General features: G+C 37.4%; 1 protein-coding gene across 3 annotated transcripts in view; it reads right to left on the bottom strand.

The window, feature by feature from the left end:
- CSMD3 (CUB and Sushi multiple domains 3) overlaps positions 1-25,550 on the bottom strand; it is a 731,455-nt gene that overhangs the window by 382,732 nt on the left and 323,173 nt on the right. For all 3 annotated transcript variants that reach the window (XM_059815714.1, XM_059815715.1, XM_059815716.1), the window contains one exon: positions 11,999-12,120. In XM_059815714.1, coding sequence (XP_059671697.1) covers positions 11,999-12,120 — 122 coding nt within the window. The remainder of the gene's footprint in view (positions 1-11,998; positions 12,121-25,550) is intronic.

The following is a 25,550-nucleotide window of genomic DNA, read 5'->3' as shown; positions in this document are numbered from 1 at the left end:
CATAGAATTGTAGAATGGTTTCGGTTGGAAGGGACCTTTAAAGATCATCTAGTCCAACCCTCCCTGCCATGGGCAGGGACATCTTTCACTAGATGAGGTTTTCAAAGCCCCATCCAACCTGACCTTGAACACTTCCAATAATGGGGCATCCACAGCTCCTCTGGGCAACCTGTCCTCACCACCCTCATCGTAAAAGCTTTCTTCCTAATACCCAATCTAAATCTACCCTCTTTCAGTTTAAAACCATTGCCCCTTGTCCTACCACTACATGCCCTGGTAAAAAGTCTTTCTGCATCTTTCTTTAATCCCCCTTTACATGATGAAAGGTCGCAATACGGTCTCCCTGGAGCCTTCTCTTCTCCAAGCTGAAAAACCCCAACTCTCTCGCCTTTCTTCACAGCAGTGGTCCAGCCCTCTGATCATTTTTGTGGCCCTCCTCTGGACTTGCTCTAATAGGTCCATTGACATCTGAGGGCTTCCTCACAAAAGCATTTAAATGATGAGGTTTAAGACTATTTCCAAGACAGTATAAATGGATTTCCCAACTTTGAAGCTGTGATCCATAAAATCATAGGCAGACACCACTTAACCCCTAAGGCATTTAAACTCACAACATAGGTCTGGTTTTGACCTGTATATTCACCAGATGTACCAAGACTATGAGGCAGTATAGAAGAACATATGGAATTCTTTTTCTCAGTAATATCATTTTTGCAGTGGATATGCACAGTACCTGCCCATTCAGCTGATCAGACAACTGTTAATATTCCAAACTCTCAACTCAGGTTCCTCTTGTCTAATCTAGTCCTTTGAATATATTTCACATGTCTTAGAAAAACATTCTCCAATGTTACTTTGAAAAAATTATGGATGAATGTCACTCCCAGATAAGCATAGGTTTGAACAGCAATAAGAGCTACAAACATTCTAGTCTTTTTTCTTTCTCCTAATAGAGGGATTTGTACATTCTATTAATAGGAAGGTTGTTTTCAAGAAGATTTGTTATATTTGGAATTCATTTCCTCACTGATTTTTAGTGGTATTTGAGCACTTGATGCTATGTCTCTTTGATAACATTGATCTTAAGGTTGAAAGGTTTTTATAGCAATTTAGTTAAGCTTCTGATGTTATGAAGGAGATTAAATATATTTCATTATAACATCTTCCCAGTAGATAATAAATAAAAAGAGCTGAGACTAAAAGATCATACAGCAGAGTTAGTAGCAAAAGCATATAAGACTCGAATCTAAGAATATTTCTAAAAATACCCAAAAGTAATCTTAAAATGTATTTAAATTAACTTTAAATACATAAGGCTACATGAGTTCCATCTTCTACTTTTTCAAAAGCTATTTTTGTAGTAAAACCCATCAGTCCATTTTACTGCTTTCCAAGGAGATGTGTTAGGAAAACCCTGGAACTTTTTGTGCCCTTTTGCCCTAAAGACATTTTTTTTCACTTCCACAGATAGGGAAAAAATGATGCTCCAGATAGCCTAAAAAAGTATGACTTGCCAAGACCTTTATAAAAAAATAGTAATAGGTATAAGCAGGAAAAAAATCAACCAATCTATAAAACAACAATGAAAAAAATCATGATCGTCCTTCCCTCATAAAACTAAGCTCACTGTCAGAGTTGAAAAAAAAAAAAAAAAATCATTGTTCTTAAACAGCAAGATGACTGCAATCACAGAAAGCAGCTGAGGACTTCTAATTAACTTGCCCCTGCTTCTGTTCTTCCATTCAGTAGTGAGCCAAAAAGGTTATCCTTGCATGCACCATGGAAGTCTGCCCTTTTTCATCCCACTGAGGGTAAGCAGTCTGTTCCAAAAGAAAACAGAGAGGTCACTAACTTATGTCAGCCTAACATGATGAGCAGCTACACATCTTGAAGGGGACAGAAACACAGAAGTGATATTACTGATTTAAGTTTCAGTGGATGTTCCTGAAAGCATCACCTTCAGTTTGCACTGTGAATGTGTATTGAGATTACATGACAAGGTTTTGGTATCAGGGAGGGACTGCAGGGGTGGCTTCTGTGGGAATTCATCAGGAGATGTCCCCATGTTGGACAGAGACAGTTCCAGCTGGCTCCAGGATGGACCCACCACTGGCCAAAGCTGAGCAAATCAGTGATGTTAGTAGCGCCTCTGTGATAACACATTTAAGAAGGGGTAAAAAATGTTGTGCAACAGCAGCTGAGGGAGACAAGTGACAATGTGTGAGAGAAACAACTCTGCAGATACCAAGGTCAGTAAAGAAGGAGGAGGAAGAGGTGCTCCAGGCACCAGAGCAGAGTTTCCCCTACAGACTGTGGAGAAGACCAGGGTGACACAGGTTGTCCCCCTGCAGCCCATGGAGGTCCACAGTGAAGCAGATATCCACCCTGCAACCCATGGAAGACCCCATGCTGGAGCAGGTGGATGTACCCTGAAGGAAACTGTGACCCCGTGGAGAGCCCACACTAGAGCAGGCTTGTCGCCAGACCTGTGACCCTGTGGAGGCCCACGCTGGAGCAGTCCACCCCTGAAGGACTGCACCCCATGGGAAGGACCCATGATGGAGCAGTTCATGAAGAACTGCAGCCTGTGGGAGGGACCCAACACTGGAGCAAGGGAAAAGTGTGAGGAGAAAGGAGTGGCAGAGACAAACTGTTATGGACTGACCACAATCCCCATTCCCCGTCCTCCCTGCACTGCTTGCCGGGGGGAGATAGAGAAGTTGGGAGCAAAGTTGAGCCTGGGAAGAAAGGAGGGGTGAGGGGAAGGTGTTGTTTTAGACTTGTTCTTATTTCGCATTATCCTACTCTAATTTGATTGGCAATAAATTAATTTAATTTCCCCAAGTCAAGTCTGTTTTGCAAATGATGGTAACTAGTGAGTAAGCTTCCTGTCCTTATCTTGACGCATGAGATTTTTCATCATATTTTCTCCCCCTGTACTGTTGAGGAGGGGGGGTGATAGAGCAGCCTGGTAGGCACCTGGCAGCCAGCCAAGGTTAACCCACCACAGAATGGTACCATGAACCTTTGTAGGAGTCACTTCATAGAAAACAAACAAACAAACAAACAATCAGCAGTTCCATTTCCCAGTCAAATATCAGAAAAAGGTATATATTGAGCAGAAAAATTTACTATAAAGATCACTCACAAGAGCAACCAAGTGAACTCAACCGTGGAGGAAAAGTGACAAGGCTCTGTGCCAAAAATTCACTGAACAAAAATGACTAAAACATATCAATTGCTTACAGTGCAAGCACTGGAAACTTCCTATCAAAGTCTCTGGGTCATATACATATGCCTTTTTAAAAGTTTTAGCTTGGTTCTGTACATTCATCATAAGTACAAATAAGAAAATATGTTTGTATTCGAAGTGTACTGGAGACATAACTTAGACCAATTTTAGGAACTTATAGAAAGTCAAACAGAACTAAAACTCAGATTCAGCCTTTAATTCTATCTAAAGTTTTAACCAAAGTTGGAGTTAATACCTGAAATTCAGATTATGGCTAGAATCCAAAATTGCTAATGGATGAAATAGGAGTAATTACTCCTGTTGCAGTTATTGCAATAGGCACAATATCTCACCCATTCCCTATGGGTAGATCATATTTTCAGAGTGTAAAACATCAGATTTTTTTAACTGGATGATGAACAAGATGGAAGAATAGTGTAGCTAACACTATAAAGAAATTGAATGTCTTCTGAAGAGAACTGAAATATTTTTACGCTTTCTAATTTCATATAGAATAAAAGTACATTATCTCCTATTGATAAATACAGTACCAGTTTTTTTAATCTGCATGGATGAAAAACAGGATTAAAATATATAGTTAAGAGTGAGCTTAAGTATGCTCATATTTTCTAATCATTTCACTGATGGTAACACCCGCAATACATCTTCACACTAGGCTTAGGAAAAGCCAAGTTTGAGTCATTTGCTTGTAAAAAGAACTGCAGTGTAGTTTGTTCCAACAGGCCTGACTGAAACAGACTTCATGAAATGAGTGCTTGAGCTCATGCTAAAGCACCCAGCCTGCTTGAGATTTATACTGTCAATGTGAATAAATACGGATGGCAACTGGGTTTAGGCTTCACAGCAAGCTTAGGAAATGTTCCACTGACAGTTTTGACATGGTTAATGAAATAACACAGCTGTGGTAAATTAAATGTAAACACTCAGCTTTTTGCTGAATTTGTTTTGCTTATTTTTGGCTTGGCCTAAAAAGCACAAAAACTCAGAAATGAAAAGATGAAATTTTTGCAGGAGGAAAACAGCAACATCATGACATAAGGAAGGAGGAAGGAAAGAATGGAATGTAAGAATATAAAAAAGATTAAGAATATCTTAATATAGAGTGATTAAATGAGAACCATATTTAATATCAATTCAGTAACAGTTGCAAGTTATTCCCTCAGTAAACTTCTTCAGACTTGCAGAAAGTATGTGAAGAGTTTCCCAGATATTTTGAACTATTTCAACAGTTTCTCAGAAAGTAGAGGACTACAGCAGTTGGAAACAGATGTCATAAATTTTCAGTAAGCTCTGCCATTACCACAAAATTCAGATTATAGATTTCCTAACAGATATCTGACACCCTCAAAAAAACCTAGCAAAAATAATAATTAAAAAAACCCCAAACCTAAACCCAAAACCCAACTATCTCGCAACTCTCAGACATAAATCATTATTGATTTCAAAATTAATTCAAAATGCAACTTATAAAAAGATAAGAATGTGAACACTGGAAAACTTTTGAAACCTATATACTAAAGAATATATTTTAAAGAATACATTTATGCAGGTAGTAAGAATACTTTTATGCTTGAAATACACTGAATGAAAAATTTAGAATATGATGGTGACAAACAAAAAATAACATGTAATCATGTAAGATTTCATTTTTTTAAATCCCTGTCATGCAAAATTAGCACAACCAGGACCTAGTTGTCTGATCCATCTAAATTTAACAATGAGCTTATATATTTAATTTCTTCTTACAATTTTGGAAAACAGCATGGTCTTTTTTTTAAAGGAACCCTTTTGCTTATTTTTCTCCTTCTTAATGCATGGTGGTGAATGATATGAGGTATGAATATGGCTGAGATCTATCAGAAAGGCTGTCATTCCAGAAGTGATGTTTTCCACAGTGTTTCTGTCACTGTGGATTAGAAAAAAAATCAGCAAGTATAATTCATAAGACTTGAACTCTGGTTAACATTAGCCCTAATTCAGATTTCACTGATATTTTAGCCTGTTGTTAATCTCACCATTTTGTAGCCCATCCTTTTGAAGGACAAAATAGAGAGTCACAATCGCAATTTTCTTATCCCACATGCTATTTAAGCAAACAACATGAACTAGATTTTAATGCAGCCCAGCAAATAGCATTGTTGCCATTACTAGTAAAAAAACCACAGGATTTGTACTGATCTGACAATGAGCATCTCAGCATTATTTGGCTTTCTCTTGGCCTAAATTGGCTTTAGCATGCTTATGCTATGAAAACAATTATCTAGCAAATACTGCCTAACAGGTCTGGTTTAAAGCTGTGAATACTATATATGGCAAAAACCCTAACAAACCAGGGCATTCACTGTCTAAGAAACAATAGCCCTTTATATTAAGTGAAGCTGAGGAAATTGTGCAACTTTCAAACTTTACCTTGTAACAAATGAAAAGGAAGCAGGTGAAGATACAAAAAAACAATTGTGCCTTGGTACAGTGCTGGCAACAGTCATCTTACTTCATCAGCAATGAGGACAATTTATTTTGTTAAGCTAAAGCAGAGGGATACAGCAAACTAATGTTCTTGTACACAACACAGAAATTTTGTATTTTTTTAGGTATTAGTTAAGAATGAAAGAATTAAATTCACCATTCTTATATTGGCAAAATATCCAGAGCATTTGAAGCACCATAATTTAAGAATGCTTATAATGAAGAATTGCCATATGATTTCACTCCATCTGTCAAACAGGTAATCTGCAGATTTATAATCCACAAATCTACATGTGTCTTTCATTTTATTTGTTGTTTTTTATCTGACATGCATATTAATAGTAGATAACAGCTTTCTTTCCCTCACTGTCTGGAATTTTATCATGTGTGTCATTCATTCTGTGTTTTAAAATTAACATCAAAGATTTTCTGAAAAGGTCAAGGAACAGCTGCAGAATTTGTGTAACTACAAGCAGCAGTAGATATTTGAGTTATGGAAGCAATAAAACATACAAAATGAGGTTTTGTCATTCAGACAACATAATACAGAAAATCTTGCAACGTTTATAACAATATGAAAATGCTTTCATGATGATAATTCTTTAAGTTCAAGAAGTGACATTTAATGTTTTAGAACATCAAATTGTGATGGTTACCAGCTTTAGCAAAAAATGCTAAATAAATCCACCCAGTCTTTAATCAGGTAAGATGAGACATGGTAGGTATTTAGTGCAGGGAAATTTAAAGACACTTTCTTTTCTTAATAACAAGTAGGTAAAGTTATTATGGTTTGTGTTGAAGCAGCTTTCTGTGCACACAGTTCATATCCGAGACAGAATAAACCAAATGTGATAACATAAATAGTTATATACAATATTTCCAGCTGTTTATTGGTAAGAAATATTGCTCAAGCATCTGATCTGATATAGAAACAATGAAAAGAAAACCAGTTTTAAATTTTTAGGAGAAAAGCAGTAGAAAAAATGCACTGTTTCTGGGGAGGGGAAGGGAATTAAGCCATGAAAATACAAAGATGATACAGAACTGTGAGGAGTGGCTGATACATCAGAGGGTTGTGCTCTCATTCAGAGGGAACTTGACAGGCTGGAGAAGTTCTAGAAAAGGAAATGGAAGTTTCTGCTTCTGGGGAGGAACAACCCCATGCACCAGTATGTACTTAGGGCCAACTGGCTGGAAAGGAGCTTTGCAGAAAAGGCGGTGAGGCTCCTCATGGACAGCAAGTTGAACATAAGCCAGCAATGTACTGTTTAGGTTAGGCTAACTCAAGGTTTGCTCTTCGATTTTCCACAACCACAGTAAAATAAATGTCAGTCTTACTTCAGTATTTAGGGTTTTTTAAAACATATTTGGGTAAAACAGTCTCACAAAGTTAACTTTTTATAAATTTATTGTAAATTTCCTATATGAAAGTTGTTCAATTATCCTGAAATACTTCAAATTAAAGCAGAATCTGAGTACGCCTTTCAATAAGCAGCAGTTGAAAAAGTTAAGAAGACTTTTCTTTTACAAAAAAATACAAGCATTTTTATCTTTAGTCAGAGGTCATGGCTGCAATAGTTTAAACAAAAGGTTTTTTAAAAGTTATTTTATATTGGAATTTTTTTCTGAAACTGTAAATACTACAAAATAGCATATTAGCATAGCATGAAAACTGTAGTTTTAATATTCGGGGATGAACCAGAATTCATAGGTTGAACCTCTGCTTGTTCAGTACAATATTTCAGTGCATGCATGAATCAGTTTGATTTGATTAGTACTTATGTATTGTGTTTACATGGTAAGGTTTTGGTAGCAAAACTCTCCTGCCTCCTCCTCTCCCCCAGGCAGCACAGGGGGACAGGGAACAGGGGTTGTAGTCAGTTTGTAACACTTTGTTTCTGCTGCTCCTTCCTCCTCATGCTCTTTCCCTACTCCAGTGTCGGGTCCCTCCCATGGGAGATAGTTCTTCATGACCTTCTCCAACATGGGTCCCTCCCACAGGCTGCAGTTTTTCACTAACTGCTTCAGCATCGGTCCTTTCCACGGGGTGGAGTCCTTCAGGAATAGACTGCTCCAGTGTGGGCCCCTCAGGGTCACAGGTCCTGCCAGCAAACCTGCTCCAGTGTGGGCTCCTTTCTGCAGGCGACAGTTCCTGCTGGAAACTTGCTCCTGCGTGGGCTCTCTGTGGGGTTACAGCTTCCTTCAGGACACATCCACCTGCTCCGGCGTGGGGTCCACCATGGGCTGCAGGGTGGATATCTGCTCCAGCATAGACATCCATGGGCTGCAGAAGGACAACCTGCTTCCCCATGGTCTTCTTCATAGGCTGCAGGAGAATCTCTGCTCTGGTGCCTGGAGCATCTCCCACTCATTCTTCTCTGACTTTGGTGTCTGTGGGGTTGTTTCTCTCACATTTTCTCATTCCTCTCCTTCACCTGCTGTTGCACAATATTTTTTACCCTTTCTTAAATATGTTATCACACAGGTGCCACCAGCTTGCCTGATTTGCTCAGCTTTGTCCTGTAGTAGGTCTGGTTTGGAGCCAGCTAGATCTGGCTCTGTCCAACATGGGGGAAGCTCCTGATCAATTCTCACAGAAGTCACCCCTGCAGCCCGCTGCTACCAAAAACCTTACCATGTAAACACAATACATAACTAGTAATCTGTACTCTGACTAAAGAAGGGGTTTATTTTGTTTTCATTAGAGTTGGAATTCATACACATGAAATAAATTGATCTCCTAAGTGTTTTGAGAGAAAGGAAAACAAGCCTAACAACTGCACCTCCCCAGTACAAGAGAGATATACAGCTACTGGAAAGAGTCCAGTGAAGGGACACTGAGATGATTAAGGGATTGGAGCATCTCTACAATTACCTGAAAGGACGTTGCAGAGAGGTGGGTGTTGGCCCCTTCTCCCAAGTGACGAGTAACAGAACAAGAGGAAATGGTCTCAAGTTGTGCCAGGGGAGGTTCAGACTTCATATTAGGAAAAATTTCTTTACTGAGAGAGTGGTGAGACACTGGAATAAACTGCCCAGGGAAGTGGTGGAGTCACCATCCCTGGAGGTGTTCAAGGAACGTGTGGACGAGGCATTGTGGGACATGGTTTAATGGGCATGGTGTTTGTTGGTTGGACTTGATGATCTTACAGGTCTTTTCCAACATTAGTGATTCTGTGATTCTGTGATCTATTATATAAGGAAAGGTTGAGAGAGCTGGGCTTGCTTAGTGCAGAGAAGAGAAGGCTCTTAGAGTGTACAAACACCTGAAGGGAGGATGTAAAGAAGATGGAACCAAGATCGATGGGCCAAGGTCAATTATATGCGGTTCAACAAGGCCAAGTGCCGAGTCCTACACTTGCATCACAACAACCCTATGCAACGATACAGTCTTGGGGAAGAGTGGCTGGAAAGCTCCCCCGCAGAAAAGGACCTGGGGGTGTTGATTGACAGCCAGCTGAAGATGAGCCAGCAGTGTGCCCAGGTGGTCAAGAAGGCCAACGGCATCCTGGCCTGCATCAGAAATAGTGTGGCCAGCAGGAGCAGGGAGGTGATCGTGCCCCTGTATTCGGCTCTGGTGAGGCCGCACCTCGAATCCTGTGTTCAGTTTTGGGCCCCTCACTACAAGAAGGACATTGAGGTGCTGGAGCGTGTCCAGAGAAGGGCGACGAAGCTGGTGAGGGGTCTGGAGCACAAGTCTTATGAGGAGCGGCTGAGGGAGCTGGGGTTGTTTAGCTTGGAGAAAAGGAGGCTCAGATGAGACCTTATGGCTCTCTGCAACTACCTGAAAAGAGGTTGTAGAGAGGTGGGTGCTAGCCTTTTCTCCCAAGTGACTAGTGATAGAACAAGAGGAAATGGCCTCAAGTTGCACCAGGGGAGGCTTAGATTGGATACTAAGAAAACCTTTTTCACTGAAAGGGTTGTCAGACACTGGAACAGGCTGCCCAGGGAGGTGGTGTAGTCACCATCCCTGGAGGTTTTTAAAAGATGTGTGGATGAGGTGCTTAGGGAAATGGTTTAGTGGTGTTAGGTTAACGGTTGGACTTGATGATCTTAAAGATCTTTTCCAATCTAAACAATTCTATGATTCGATTCTATGATTCTCTCCAGTGGTACCCAGTGACAGGACCAGAGGCAATGAGCACAAACTGAAACACAGGAGATTCTGTCTGAACATCAGGAAACAGCTTTTCACTGTGAGGGTGACTGAGCACAAGCATTGGTTGCCCAGAGAGGTTGTGGAGTCACCATCCTTGGAGACATTCAAAGACCATCTGGGCACCTGCCTCTAGGTGGCCCTGCTTGAGCAGGGGAGTTCAACTGGATGATTTCCAGACGTCCGTTCCAATGTCAATCATTCGGTAACTCTGTGAACCACACTGACATCCAGAGACAAAGAATTTGTTCACTTCTTAATTTTCTGCACTCAGCTTTAAATTCAGTTCCTTAAAATCAGAAACTGGAAAATTGTAAGGAAAACAATACTGAGGAATAATTTTTTTGAATGCTCCAGTAAAAAACACTTTTGGTCAAACCACAGTTCTGAGGTTTTGAAGATAACACTGCATCGCCATGTTGTGAATTGGTGGGGAGGGAGGAGGAAGACAACAATAAGACATGAATACCTCCACCTGAGTGCAATCCTTAACAGTCCTCAAGTCATTAATATCTTAACCCTGTAGTCACCTGTGATTTGCCAGTAGGTACATACCAGTTTGTGAGCTTAAAGTTTTGCTTTTATCTTTGGTAGAATGTATAGAATTTTATTTGGCTTTTTTGTTATGTAGACATGCCCTTGTTGCATTTAAGGAAGGAAACCATTTTATGCAAAATATGGCCAAAAAGGTCTTAAATTCATTCTATACAACAGCTCAGTGGTGGTTTTCAAGCCATTTAAAGCACTTTTTCAATGCTGTGTTTAATTTCCTCAAACAATGCAATATTAAATTTTATCCACTGCCACATTTGACAGAACTTTCTCTCAGAAATCCTAGATGTGCACAGATTTTGTCTTGCTCACTAAAAGTTTTTGATTATAGAAATAAAAATATGAAGCTTCTTTGGGCCAGAGAAATGGATCTTAACTATTACTTTTGAACCTTGTGCCCATCTGTGGGACAGGGACTGTATCACCTTTCAAGGACTCTTGACACATTTTTGATGATCTATAAATTGGATAAATTGGATTAGCAGTCCTCGGAACAAGGATAAACCAAACAACCCTCCCTCCCCCCCCAAACACATCTACTGTCTTCATTATGAATATTCTAATCACTTGATTAAATATCCTTCTTTCTTCTTCCAAAGTGGAACATAAGGATGGCTTCCACACAAGACTTTGTAAGATTAGAGAGAGAAATGCACCAATGTAGCTAAATGGCTTCTGAAATGTAATCACATTTTCACTGAGTCCTCTGGCCTCCTGGTTAATAAACTCAGGTGTAAAGGGGTAGGCCTTCTAGGCTTCTGATCAATTAATGGAGTGTGACGGAGATGGCAACATAAGATAGAAATTAGGAGGTAGAATATATCCCTGTAGCAGCAAACACAGATGTTAATAGCCCTTTATAAAACATTCCTGAGCTGTACAGCTAATGTTTGTTTTATTACATCTAAACAAGTCCATTATACTCAGTTCAGATAAAATGATACACCTGGAAATAGAATATAGCTATTGCTGCCAGGTGCCTAGCTCTCGAATTTAAAGGCAACTGGTGTCATAACTTAGCTTTATTGCTCTACTTTGACTCATCTGGCATTATCAGAACTCCTAGTACTTTTGGTTTAAAGTGTAGGTATAAAGTATATGGGATTTTAATACAGTGGTTCAGACTGTGAAATAAATTACACAACTTTAGAACAGTCCTTCATGAAGTGAAAGTGAATTCATGAACTTCAGTGATTTCTCACATAGTCTAAGGCCAAACTTGATATAAACAGTCTTATACACAAAACAGCTCTACTGATTATAACACAATATTAGTGGACCCATGACACTGCTTCATACCGTTGGGTAGTTGCTTCTGGGAATTCATTTAGAGAATCACATAAAAACATGATGTCATCTACTTGGCATACAAAAAGCAAAACACTCAGAGGAAACAACAGGTTTTAACATCTGTCCATACCCATCTAATATCAGCCATTTCTTAGAAATATCTGCAATGCACCAAGTACAGCAGCTGGACTGTAGACATAAATCGCATTAGTGAAAAATGTCATGGTCTACATATGCTTTTGTGTTTTTTTTTTAAAGCAAAGCCAGAATTTTAAACTTACCTTATTAGTATTGATAGATGTGATGACCCACACACATTGAGCATTGCTGTCATACTGGAATGGAAAATTGGGTGATGTGAAAGTGCCTCCAGGTCCCTGAAGATTGGATCCACAAGTCTTGACTGCAAAAAGAAAGTTTACCATTTAATTCACATACAAAATGCATGTAGCAGATTGAGAAACCAAGCTCTAACTTTTCTTAATCAAGATGTGAAGGATTAAAATGCCATTGACCAAAAATAGAACCACCTCATACAAGATAATAGAATATTCATGTTTAGTTATTCTGACAAAGTAAAATAGACTTTTTCTTGTGTCCAAGTTTATAATTTTTTAAAAAATATAATGTATTTGGAGTAAAAAGAGTAACTACAGTAAGAGAAACTCCTCTATTTATCTTTGAAAGAACAGTTCAAGAAGTAACTTATATCATTGCCTTCACTAATGTCTTAAAAGACAAGAGTTTATATAGTAGAACACAAAGATCACTTTTATCACTGTGCATTTTTTTGTGCATATGTATTGGTGTATCGCATGTCAGCATTTTTTCTGCTGTAACCACTGTCCAACCCATTGAACCAATGGCTGAAGCACAGAAAACTTTAAAGGAAACTTGTAAAAGTTAGACTTACACAAAATAGTGTTATCTATTTTTAAAGACTACAAAGGGCATTTATTTACAAATCAAAGTCTGTATGGTTATTTACAGTAGCGTATCTTAAATAAAACAAAGTGATATCCTTATTCACTGTAGGTTGCATCTCACATTACAAATAATGCAAAGGACATAAACTGTGTCCTTTCTGCTTGAGAATGACATTTTTAAGGCACTAAATTTATAGTCTGCTGAAGTCAATAAAAGCTTTATTATTGGTTCCTTGATATTCATATCTTTGTTGAATACGCTATTGGTTAACTTTTCCTGTATGAAGCTGTAGAACTGATAAGCAACCTCAGCTAAAGACGAGATTGTCCTATTTCTCCAGTGATTATTATGACACCACGAATAAACTACAGCAGCTAAAAAATTATCGCTTCCTCTGTATTCTGACAGACCATATTGCTTAACTGAAAGAAAAAATCACACTAAGATATGTGAAATTATCATACAGTTGTATTGCACTTTCACAAAATGTGCTTATTTGATCAATACTGAACACAAAAGGATTCAGCTGCTGCTGGATGATTCCTTCCCTCCCATTAGCATCTAGCAAGAATGTCAGTACTTCCACCCAACCTGCACCACTTTTACCCATCCGAGAAGCAATACTCTGGTGAAGAGTCTGTTCAAAGCCACACCACAAGCATGAAAACAGGGAGAGAGGAGGGAGTTGAGAAGAAGAGTCCTCATTTATGATCAGGAACTGAAGCCATTGAGGTCATGAGTGAGACTAATGCTGAGCACAGCTTTTTGTCTATGTTCTTAATAAGAAACCGTATGACTCTTGCAGCTCCTAGCTGTGTGTGGTAAGTAGTTCAGGATGGTGTTCTAGACACAGTCTGCTGCTCCACCTGAACACGTGAGTCCATCCTTTGGGGCAGAGTTGGGATGTAAAGCACATCTCTTTTGCGTGTATGCTGTGGTAGAGTTATGAGTTGTGTTTACTGCCTTTTCTCAGGGTAGCCTCATAGCAAAGGTCTCAAAGGAAAGCCATGTCATTCTATAGTGGAATGGTCCTGATAAAAGCTAAGTGTTTGACTCCTAATTTCTATTATTTATACTTATTAGAAATATTCCTAACAGACATTTGCTTTCAATACCATAGTCTGAAGTCCCGAAGAAAAAAAAAAATAATCACAAATTAAACCAAACACTTGGTTTTGTAAAGTCTGGTTAAGGAGCAAAAAAGGAGTGATTAAAATATGAATCTTCATTCATATGAAAATATAAATATAAGAAGTTGCAAAGATGAAGCTATTAGCTATACTTATTTACAGTTTAGGAAGGCTTCTGATACAGCAAACGTAAAATACTGAAATGTTACAGGTTAATACTGAATTTCTTTGGAGATAAAGGGAGAAAAATGTACACCTTTAGGGTTTTAATGGCTATATATGATTGATGTCACTGAATTTGTCAACTGACTGATGAACAAAACATGTGTGTTTTATGGTGAATATCAGAGTACTTTCTGTTTAGCAATAATTGTAGTGAAAGCAATGTTCTACTGTAATATGACACTATAATATTCTAATATGCTAATATTTTATGTTCAAGTCTATAATCCAGTTTGTCAATAAAAGATGATAAAAAAAATTCATGTGATTTCTTTACCCAGTAATTTATATCTGCCTCTGAACCTCAATACTGTATCTTCTCCTTCAATATCCCCATTTTTGCTTTTATGCCATTACCTGTTGTCTTTGTCTCAATAAGTATCAGAGATTCCCTGCCTCTGCCTCTGATTTTGTGTGAATCACATGAAGATTTGTTCTCAATCGCTGCAACCTTTAAAGTGTTGCAGGGTACAGGCAGTGTACTATACTTGTAAAACTAGGACAAATTTTTGTTTAGCTTTTATTGATTATTAGAAATATCTCTCAGAGACATAACAAGTGGTCTGCGTAAACTTTTTGCTTTATTTATTGCAAATTACAAATACTTCTTATATTTTTAAGACATTCTTTGATAACCCTTCTGAATTCAAGTAGTTGCTCACAAGACAGTTCACCTAAGAGTGCCCTGCCTTTCATGGCTCTGTGATGATTCTTACCACACCGCAAAGAGTAAGTAAAGTAGATGATAAAAAAAATAAACTGTTTCCACTGGATTTTGGAAGTACTGCCTCAGACAATTGATTTACACAGCTCTTCACATGAGTAAGTCTATTTAATGTGAGAAGAGTTTATAGCTAAACTGAAAGTTGCAAAATTGTAAAAAAAATATATAATGGTAAGTTAACATCACATAATACCTTTTCCTGGACTTCTTGAATCTGTCCCTACTTATTTTAAGGATTTGAAAACCCTGCTATACAACCTTGATACTGGTTAGTTGTAACCTGCTTGGGTGACTGTTACCTGTGTCCAAAATACAACGAAGAACAGAAGTTCCACAGGCATTCAGATTATTCAGGTTCATTCACCATGAATGGGTCCTTCTGACATAAGAAGCCCCTCTGAAAATAGATACCTATATAATATATTTTGAATAGCTGAAATTTAACCTTTCTCTATATATTTAATTTGGTAGTTAATGGAGCTTTACAGATCCATAAGAGACAAAAATCTGATGTATCAGTTTAAAAACACATACCGTTTTTTAAATTAAAAAGTCCCTGGTGTCAGTAAAGTTTTTCCTTTGTAAAATATATATCCTTGTCTCACATACTTAAAATGTCTAACTTCCTGAGGTGTCTCCTTCTCTATTTCCCTTGTAATTACAAAAGACTTTCTGAAAGATAGAAACTTACCCTACCAATGCATATGTGTGCTTTTTAACCGCCAGAGAAAATGTGGAAACCAAAAAATTAACACAAGCGTACATTGAGAAATCATGAATGACAATTATGCATATGGAAGTATGTCATATAAACTCTGAAGGAGAATAAAATTTAGTGTAAACAATTAACTATGATCACATATAAAAGTCAGAAAAAATATTAAAGAAGATAGAATTTTCTTTTTGCAGTCCTTAATACTGAAGGTAGTGCAACTAAAACTCAAATAAACAGCATTTGTTTGTTGTATAAATGTCTATAAACCTCCATCAAAAAAATCTACTATCACCACCAAAACTGTGAAAGCATAAGAAGCAATTCATTATCCTTAGAACAAGGTACACCTTCAGTATGGGGAAGCTGATTAAAGATATGCAGACTATTAAAAAAATATAATCACTGTCTGAGTGCATGCAAAAGGCTCCACTCTATGTGTAAAACAAGAAAGTTCAGCTTGTTACCATGGAAAATTTTCTAAATTAAAAGATAAACTCAGAATTTAACTGGATTTTCAGAAAGCTATTAGCAAGGCCACTCACTCAGAATAGTCTGAATAGGAAAAAAAGAAAACCAGTTAAGCAATTGGAAAAAGATAAAATAATGAGCTTACTTACTTACAGAATATTTTTCACTGAATTGATATAAAGGCATTTTCATCACAGTTCTTATATACAGAATATAAAAAAAAAAATAGATAAATGTGTATATATATGCATAGATGTAGAGAATGAATTTGTGTATTAATTGCAGAAAAGTGCAAATTTAGCATACCACATAATACACTAAAGTCTTACCAGCTAGCAAGTAGTAAAAACTTTTTCCATTTTTCCTTAAAGATTCAAATAAAGAAAGAAAAGTGATCTTAATTTTTTTTTTTTTATAATGAACCACTTGGTTTACTGAACTTTTCTAGTCACTAACATGTGCAAAATTTAGCTTTTAAAAGTTTCTAAAAAAGCTTCCTGTTCCTGATAACTCCTACCTGTATACATGTGTTCATTGTGAAAATAATTAGCAGATAATTGTATAATTTTTATAAAAGCTTCACCTTTTGTAGATTTAACTAGGTTGTGAAAACTAGAAGCTCACTATTAACAAAGTAATGAGTATCTTTTGGGTATATCTTACTTTAAAAGTAAAAGGAGGTATTTTAGAAGTTTAGTCTTATTTATTTTGAGTTGTAAAGAAAAAGAAAAGTTCTTTAAGAAAAATAATTCGTTTATATCTGACAGCTGCTGATATTCAGAAATGATTTCTGGATACTACATGAGTTTATTCAGACAGCATGTCTCACTAAATTTTGTTACTGCTATTGCTCACACTGTATAGAAATGACACATTTCAGAATAATAAAAAGAATACAGTATAGAATTCAAAAAACTAGATCTAAGTAGTGTATTAAGACCATATGCAATAGTAAACAAATCCCAGTATTGCCAAAAAAAATTTCACTGAAATTTTCCAAATGCAGAAGGTCTTTCAGTTTTTGATTTGCTTAGGTGGAGCTGGGCAGCATCAGGAAGGGCTGCCGGCGCCCTCAGAGTCATCAGAAAATCTCTTAGCTAACAATTGTATCACACTACGTTTCAGCAAAACTTATCTATGTGTCACTGCCTGCCCAGAACACCTTTCAAGGTGATAAATAGAGAGGAAAGGATTTCTTTTAATGATGCAGTTCAGGATAATGAACAAAGCTATTTGTCCTTTTTTTTTTCTTTTTTTTTTCCCCACTGTGCTCAAGTGTACAAGAATCTGAAGCTAAATAAGGCTGATGATCCGGCTCAGAATGGCATCACTTTTGATGAAGGACCCTTTCTAGAGAAAGAACCAGAACATGCATTTCAAGATAGACACAGTTCTCTTAGAAAGACATTTTTGTGGCTCTGAAGGAAAGTTTCAAAATGTGAACTAAACCAGTGGTCTCCAAAATGGGGTGTGTTCACCCCAGGGGCTGTGCAAGATAACCCATGATAGTGCAGGAAGAAATTAGAACTTCCATAGTACATGTATATAACTTAGAAATTAATAAACATATATTGGGGAGGTATGCTCAGAAATTTTTTACTGATATGGGTGCTCAATCAAAAAAGTTGGGAGACCACTGAACTAAATGTATGACAATAAAGTTCTATCCCATTCTAAAGAATATATACAAAAGATGCGAACATAGACACTTTTAATGTAGTATTTAACAAGGCATGGAATTTTTTAATAAAATGTTACACCTGAAGTCTAATTGTAGAAATGTAACTGTTATTATTTTAAAAATATTATTAAATACTTTACTAGCAATTCTTTACTGGCAATACTGTATGTAAGAAACAGAGCTAACAGTACTTCCTGTGATTACTATACAATTAGTCAAAGCTACTATAAACTTGGTTCACTGCCTGACTAATCACCATCAAGAAGATGGTGACTTACAATCAGACCAATAAAGTGTTCAGATACCAAAAGTGCAAGTTGAGAGAGAAATTCACTGCTAAGGTGCCTGTGAGTTCACTGGTAGCCATATATTTCCCAGAAACACTGAAACTTTTTTTACTATATATTTTCCAAAGCTATCATGACTGAGATGAACATCACAGAACCATAGAATCACAGAATCACTAAGGTTGGAAAAGACCTGTAAGATCATCAAGTCCAACCATTAAAAAAAAAAAAAAAAAAACACCACACCACACCAAAAACCACCACAAAAACAAAAACACACCCACACCCACCCACACCACACAGCACCATGCCCATCAAGCCACATCCCACAATGCCACATCCACACGCTCCTTGAATACCTCCAGGGAGGGTGACTCCACCACCTCCCTGGGCAGTCTATTCCACTGTGTTACCACTCTCTCAGTAAAGAAATTTTTCCTAATATCCAGCCTGAATCTCCCCTGGCGCAACTTGAGGCCATTTCCTCTTGTCCTGTCACTAGTCACTTGGGAGAAGAGACCAACACCCACCTCTCTGCAACCTCCTTTCAGGTAATTGTAGAGAGCGATGAGGTCTCCCCTCAGCCTCCTCTTCTCCAGACTAAACAACCCCAGTTCCCTCAGCCGCTCCTCATAAGACTTGTGCTCCAGACCCCTCACCAGCTTCGTCGCCCTTCTCTGGACACGCTCCAGCACCTCAATGTCCTTCTTGTAGTGAGGGGACCAAAACTGAACACAGGATTCGAGGTGCAGCCTCACCAGAGCCGAGTACAGAGGCACGATCACCTCCCTACTCCTGCTGGCCACACCATTTCTGATACAGGCCAGGATGCCCTTGGCCTTCTTGGCCACCTGGGCACACTGCTGGCTCATCTTCAGCCGGCTGTCAATCAACACCCCCAGGGCCTTTTCTGCGGGGCAGCTTTCCAGCCATGCGTCCCCAAGCCTGTAGTGTTGCCCGGGGTTGTTGTGGCCAAAGTGTAGAACGCGGCACTTGGCCTTATTGAACTTCATCCAATTGGCCTCAGCCCATCGATCCAGCCTGTCCAGATCCCTCTGCAGAGCCTTCCTACCCTCGAGCAGATCAACACTCCCACCCAACCTGGTGTCGTCTGCAAACTTGCTAAGGGTGCACTCTATCCCCTCATCCAGATCATCAATAAAAATATTAAACAAGACCGGTCCCAAAACTGAGCCCTGGGGGACTCCGCTTGTGACCGGCCGCCAGCTGGATTTCACCCCATTCACTACAACTCTCTGGGCTCGGCCATCCAGCCAGTTTTTTACCCAGCGAAGAGTGCACCTGTCTAAGCCACGAGTCGCCAGCTTCTCCAGGAGAATACTGTGGGAGACAGTGTCGAAGGCTTTGCTGAAGTCCAGGTAGACAACATCAACAGCCTTCCCCTCATCCACTAGGCGGGTCACCTGGTCATAGAAGGAGATCAGGTTGGTCAAGCAGGACCTGACTTTCATGAACCCGTGCTGGCTGGGCCTGATCCCTTGGTTATCCTGCACGTGTCCCGTGAGCGCCCTCAAGATGAACCTCTCCATAATCTTCCCCGGCACCGAGGTCAGGCTGACAGGCCTGTAGTTCCCCGGATCCTCCTTCCGGCCCTTCCTGTAGATGGGCGTCACGTTGGCAAGCCTCCAGTCATCCGGGACCTCCCCCGTTAACCAGGACTGTTGATAAATGATGGAGAGCGGCTTGGCAAGCTCCTCCGCCAGCTCCCTCAGCACCCTTGGGTGGAAATCTTTGTAGAAATCTCATATCAAAACTTTTTTTTAGAATTTGGACACTGCAAATCCGCTGACAGAACCTATTCAGTTGTTGCGTTCAGAGCACATTTAACACACTAAAAGCACTTTCATTTAAAGGCTGGTCACAGTGGGAATGGAAAGAGCTGATTTTGCTAGCACTCTATCTTAAAAGTTTGTCACATAAGAAAAAATTACAAGGGCTTTACCCCCAAAAACTCTGCTGTTAGGCAGTACTTGATAGAAAAAGAACACTAAAAAATATCAAGATTGTATTAGTAGAATATGATAGAAAAGGAAGATCGTTTTCGTAGAACATGCAATTATTTTTCTAGGGTAGCCTCTTTTAGGAGCAAATCTGAATTAATTCCATCACTAATTCCCATGTTTGTCTGTCTTTAGACTTCTGGACATTTGTTTTGGTCTATAGGACACACAAGAATACTGCAGCAAGACCTATTCATTTAGTGCCCCCTAACTGTAACTCTTCCTGCAGTATGCCCTCCATACAACAGGCAAAGCTCTGCCTATCTGAAAAGGAAAAGGATGATTAGCTACAAAGGCACAATTGACTATTACTTTTCAGAAGAAAAACCTACAGTTTCTGAAGAGATACTGAGTTACCTGAAATAAAATCTTGAGATGTAGGCCACAATAGATTAAATGACATTCAACTCGTAGAATTTATTCAATACTGTGCAAGTTATGCACAGACTAAACAAACTGAACGGAAATACTAATTGTATGCAAGTAATTCTCTTGCTTTATTAATATGTTGAACTCAAGACCTTAATGCCAACATAATGCTTTTTCTTCTTACTAGTACGAGGTAATTATGAATTTTAGCTAATAGTCATTGCAGAGTGAACAGAATGTAGTTCATTTTTGTAAGACTGGAAAACATCAGAGTGCCAATATATAATTCTAATCTGAAAATAAATGACTGAAATACGTGTTTCAGAAGATTCTTTCTCTGGAAGTTTTTCCAATCTCTGCTTCTTAAGTCCTGGACAGAATTAGGCTTTGGGTAAGTTTTTTGGAGAGTTTTTTGGTTTGTTTGTTTCAAAGTCATATCATTTATATTTCCTGTGAATTACTGAGATGGAAATTTGAAGACAAATGAAGAAAAGTGGACATAAACCTTCTTCACTACAAGGGACGAGCTCTTTCTCTAACAACTACCTATCTACCTATTTGAACAGCTCTTCACTGCTTGTGAGTGAGAAGGATGGAATTTTTATTGAAATGAAATCAGATACAAAATGCTGCACGTGTGATATTTTCACCTAACAATGTCACATTATACTGTCAGTCAAAGATAAGGGGAAATAGAAAAAGAAGGAAAAAACAGGACATCAAAGGACTTAGTAAGGTTTAAAAAAATAGTGCAGATTTTGAACAAGCTTCCCACATTTTTTTTTTAGGAAAAAAAACAAAACATTTTTGCTAACATAAATTGGGTTAGAAATCTTAGATATGACCTCACAGTTAGTACTTAGCATCAACCTTTTAGAAAAATAATTATGGCAATAAAATACTATTCTTTACAAAGCAGGAGGAAAAGATTTTTGGAGAAGAAAAGCTCTAGTTAATAACAGTTTTGTACTCTGCCCAAGAAATTCCAAGTAAATTTAGACAAATTTTCTAGTTCTGTGGAAAGATACGTACAGCAGAATCTTTCAGCTTTATTGAGGAGAAACAGCTATTACTGTTAATGCTGCTACAGACATAGGAAAACTTGTAACTTTCTCATGGAATTGCACCTGTAAGTATTGAAATTCCTTAAACTGCACTACCCTCTTTAAAGATGTTCTATATTTCAGATTAGAAAAATTCTATCCATGTTACCAGAGTGTATGTCATTCTCTTTATACAAGGATAGGATTCCTTAGAATTCCTCCTTTTTGTGTAAACACTAAGTAATGTTTGTTACCTTAACTGGGAAGGTGAGCAGTCAGACAGCTGTATACTTCACATATTTTTCCAAGGCAAGGGATACTCCTGTCAACTTGGTACCATGTCTGTGCAGATTTCTGGAGTAACATTTTTCTCTCAGCTCTCTTGTTTCTCCTATATTCTCAGCTATCTAGCTTTCAGATGCTCCAAGTTCTTTGTTCTCCCTTTTCTTATTTTCTCTAGACAATACCCTAATTCAAGAGTATTTTTTCATAAGTTATTAGTTTCAATTATTGGTTTTCAAAATTTCTTTTGGTACTCATAGGTGCTCAGGTCTTTTGGACATGAGATCATGTATTTATATAGAGAATAGTTTGCTACATATATCTGAAAAAAACAATAAAATGCCTATATATATATATATATAAAAATGAATAGAGAAGCTGTTGCAGTATGCTGGGCTTCAATCTTATTTACAAAGACTGGAATACATTTAATTATAAGCCTGTTTTTAGTCATTATAAGCCTAAGTTTTTTAGATAGTGTCTCTTTAGGTGATGCTCTGGAAACTACAGTAATTAATAAGCAGGATTGAAATAAGTCATGATAAGATCTGGATCTTCACATAGGAGAACGTACATACAGGTAAAACTTAACATACATTACTAGGCATATAAAGGTAGACAACAGCTAGAAAAGAGGACTTTATTACATTTACAAGCCCAACTGAGCAATCAGGACTATATTATACTGCCTTTATGAAGTGTTACAGTTAATGCATATTCTAGATATTCCTAATTTACAATATGTCACAAAACCGTACCACATTTGAGTAAAAAATGTTTTCACATGTACCAAGACTTCTACTTAAAGACTGAAAAATCATTTGTATTTTTTCAGTTTTGTAATACCTCTGTGAGGTGGAAAGGCATGTAACTTTTGCAGAAAGAATAACCCCACCTAAAAATTATTGACTAAATTTGGTTGAGTTCCTTAATCCTTGTTTACTCTTTACCGAGCACCTCCATAAGCCTGCCACTAGACAATAGAAAACAGCAGGACAGGTGCACTTTAAGACATCTGATAATGGCCCCAGGTCGCACAATAATTCAATATCAAGCCCAGAATTCCTCATTCCAGGCTCTTGCTTTAATTATTAGGTCACCCATCTTTTGGCACTGCTTGGGGATACTATATTCGGTGAAGAATCTCTGTTTAAAGCATTTCTGCATCTCTATTTAAATAATCTCTGGAGTTATGGAAATTATACATTAAATATCAAGAACCTATCCTAACCGTTATCCAAATCCTGATTATTTCCTACAGTATATCACATGTATTTTGCCTAAACTACTTTAAGTCTTCGAAGTTAATTATTTTAGCTTTTCTTCACGGAGAAAGTATCCTCCTCCCCACATACACGGACATAACTTTGCCATATCCAGGCTTATCATATAATGGGATGTAGTTCGTGGAATAACTTGTTAAAATATCAACAAATATCAAAACATCAACAAAGTATCAATGACCAGCAGGGAAAACAAATTACTGGCATTTACTATGCCAAATACTAAATTTTCATTTCATTTTTTTTCACCAGATTTTGCAGAGGCAAGAGTGTCTCATGTGAAGCAAATCTCCCAGCAGAGTGGAACACATTAATCTCTCTTTATGGGAAATCCAGACTCCTAATTCTGAATTTTTAAATTTTATCCTCTTTGTTATTTCCTGTGGCCTTATATTTTCTCAATTATAGTCTTTTTCCTAAAAAAATAATTTCAGTTGCGAGCCAACTACATCACTTATATGTGTCATCATATGCATACATGTGGAACGGCAAATCTGTTTAAAACAATCATATATCCACCTCAGAACCAGGCATACTTTCTAACTTTGGAAAAACCTTCCTGTACCTCTGTTTATCCTCTCTCTGCCACAGTTGTGTATACCTTAAATGGTGATGATAATAATTTCTTGGGTTTTGATAAGAGTTTAAAAATTTCTTGACTTTGTTAGCCATACTTGAGTCATAAGAAGCACACCCCCTTTCCAAATAAAAAAAAAAAAAGAAAGCGCTATTTAAATAATAGATTAGATTTGGCTAAAACTATGTTAATTTTTCCACTCAGTATTGACGATTGAATAGTAAAAGATTTATTTGGACATCATGTAATAATATAATATATAGCCATAGCCTCTGATTCATAATGATATTTTGAGGTTTCCTGTAATGTGATAACATTAATTATTTAACTGTGTTAATACCTAGTTCTTACATGGCACTTTTCAGATTTTATGGGCATTTGTAAATTCATTTCTCATGTCTCTCATTGCCCAGCTACGCAAAGGGGAGTTGGGCATATAAACTAGGCCTCTTTAGATAATAAATACTGTAACAGTCCATGTTGTTTGGTAAAAACCTTCTTCCAGTCTGGCTGCAAAAGTCATTAAACATAATTGAACATATTTTTGAAGTTTTACAACCACATATATATAGAAGATATATTCTCACTGACTCATGGGTTTTCACTTTGACACCTATGTCTTTACAAATGTATTACAAAACTGTTTAAAACATATTTTATATATTCCCATTTAAAATATGTTCTTCAAGTGATGGTACAATACCAGAATGATTCAATCTTTGAATTCAAGACATCCTTTATATTTTTCATCTCTCTGAGGTGTTACTTAAATCTATGTTTGCCTAACATTACACTGAGATACGGCATTGATGTCAATATGCAGGAAGCAGCAGATACAGATTTTTTACAGACAGTTTTCTCCAGTCTTGTTTAAATTAGTCACTTACAAAGTACAAACCATAAACTAACAGTAATGAGGTTTTGGTGACCATCACTTTAAAGTAAAATCAAAATGCAGAGGTTTTGAGGAGTCTTCCCACATTTTCCCTGTAAGCAGCTATTACATCTATTCACAATTACCATTCCAGTTAAAAAAGGGAACATTTTTCATGTTGCACCCCATTAGTTAAGACACTGGATGATATTTAAGCTACTTGAATGTAATCCTTTCTTCAAAGTTCTTTTGCAGTATAACATAGTAGATTTCTTTAACTTCAGAAATCTGCAATGTGTAACAGTAGGAATATTCAAGGACAATAGTCACAGCCATGTTTAAAAGGTTGAAGACCGCAATTTTTGGTGAGTTAATTTTAAATAAAACTATCTTTTTATGCTTGAAGAGTCCAATTTCTCTGCCAATATAAACAGCAGTATGTTTAGCTTGCTAGTGGTGTTTCAGTTATGTTAGTTCTGCATTAATAAGACTTTCACCACATAGTATGCACTGCAGTTTCAGTTATCGACATCACTCTAAACAAACTTAAAATCATAATCAGGAAGCACAGGCTTTTATCATTTAAGATTTAAAACATACACTTTATTCTTCACTCTTTGTTTAGGAAAAATACAACTCTTCTATACTTCTATATTGCAGTACAGCTTATTTAATTTTAGTTTTGTTTCTGAAAGAGAATGTAGGACTGCATGTCCTAATGTTTATTTCATGTGAACTATACATATGACTTAATGTACAAATAGAAGAAATGGTAAAGAAAAGAGAAAAAGAAAAAAAAAAGAAAAAAATGCTTAAAGGAGGACAACATTTTACTTGTGACGAGGCCAAAATTGTCTAAGCAACTTGTCATAGCCAATAATATGAAAATCAATTGTGTTGAAGACTTAATATAGTATTATTTAATTTGTAGCCATTGCCAACAGACAGAAAATAACCAGTACAATCAATACTGTCTTGGCACTAGATGGGGCTTGGAGGGAAATGGTAAAGCCTTGGTGTTGTAACTGCTGAAAAAAAAATCCTCTCTCTTATTTTTTCTGCAGATCTTTACTGAGGATGGAAGATGCTATATCAGAGTTTTCCCTATGTTAACCACCTTTTGGGAATGCTAAGAGGACCAGCTAATATCAGAGAATTCATCAATCTTTTAGTTCTTTTGTAATTCTTTTCCCAGTTACACAGTTTTACGTACTATAATCAAAACAATAT

The sequence above is a fragment of the Gavia stellata genome, chromosome 3 (genome assembly GCF_030936135.1).
Source record: "Gavia stellata isolate bGavSte3 chromosome 3, bGavSte3.hap2, whole genome shotgun sequence".
In the NCBI taxonomy this organism is placed as follows: domain Eukaryota; kingdom Metazoa; phylum Chordata; class Aves; order Gaviiformes; family Gaviidae; genus Gavia; species Gavia stellata.
The sequence above is the reverse complement of the archived record's forward strand: the minus strand, read 5'-3'. Positions and strand labels throughout refer to the sequence as shown.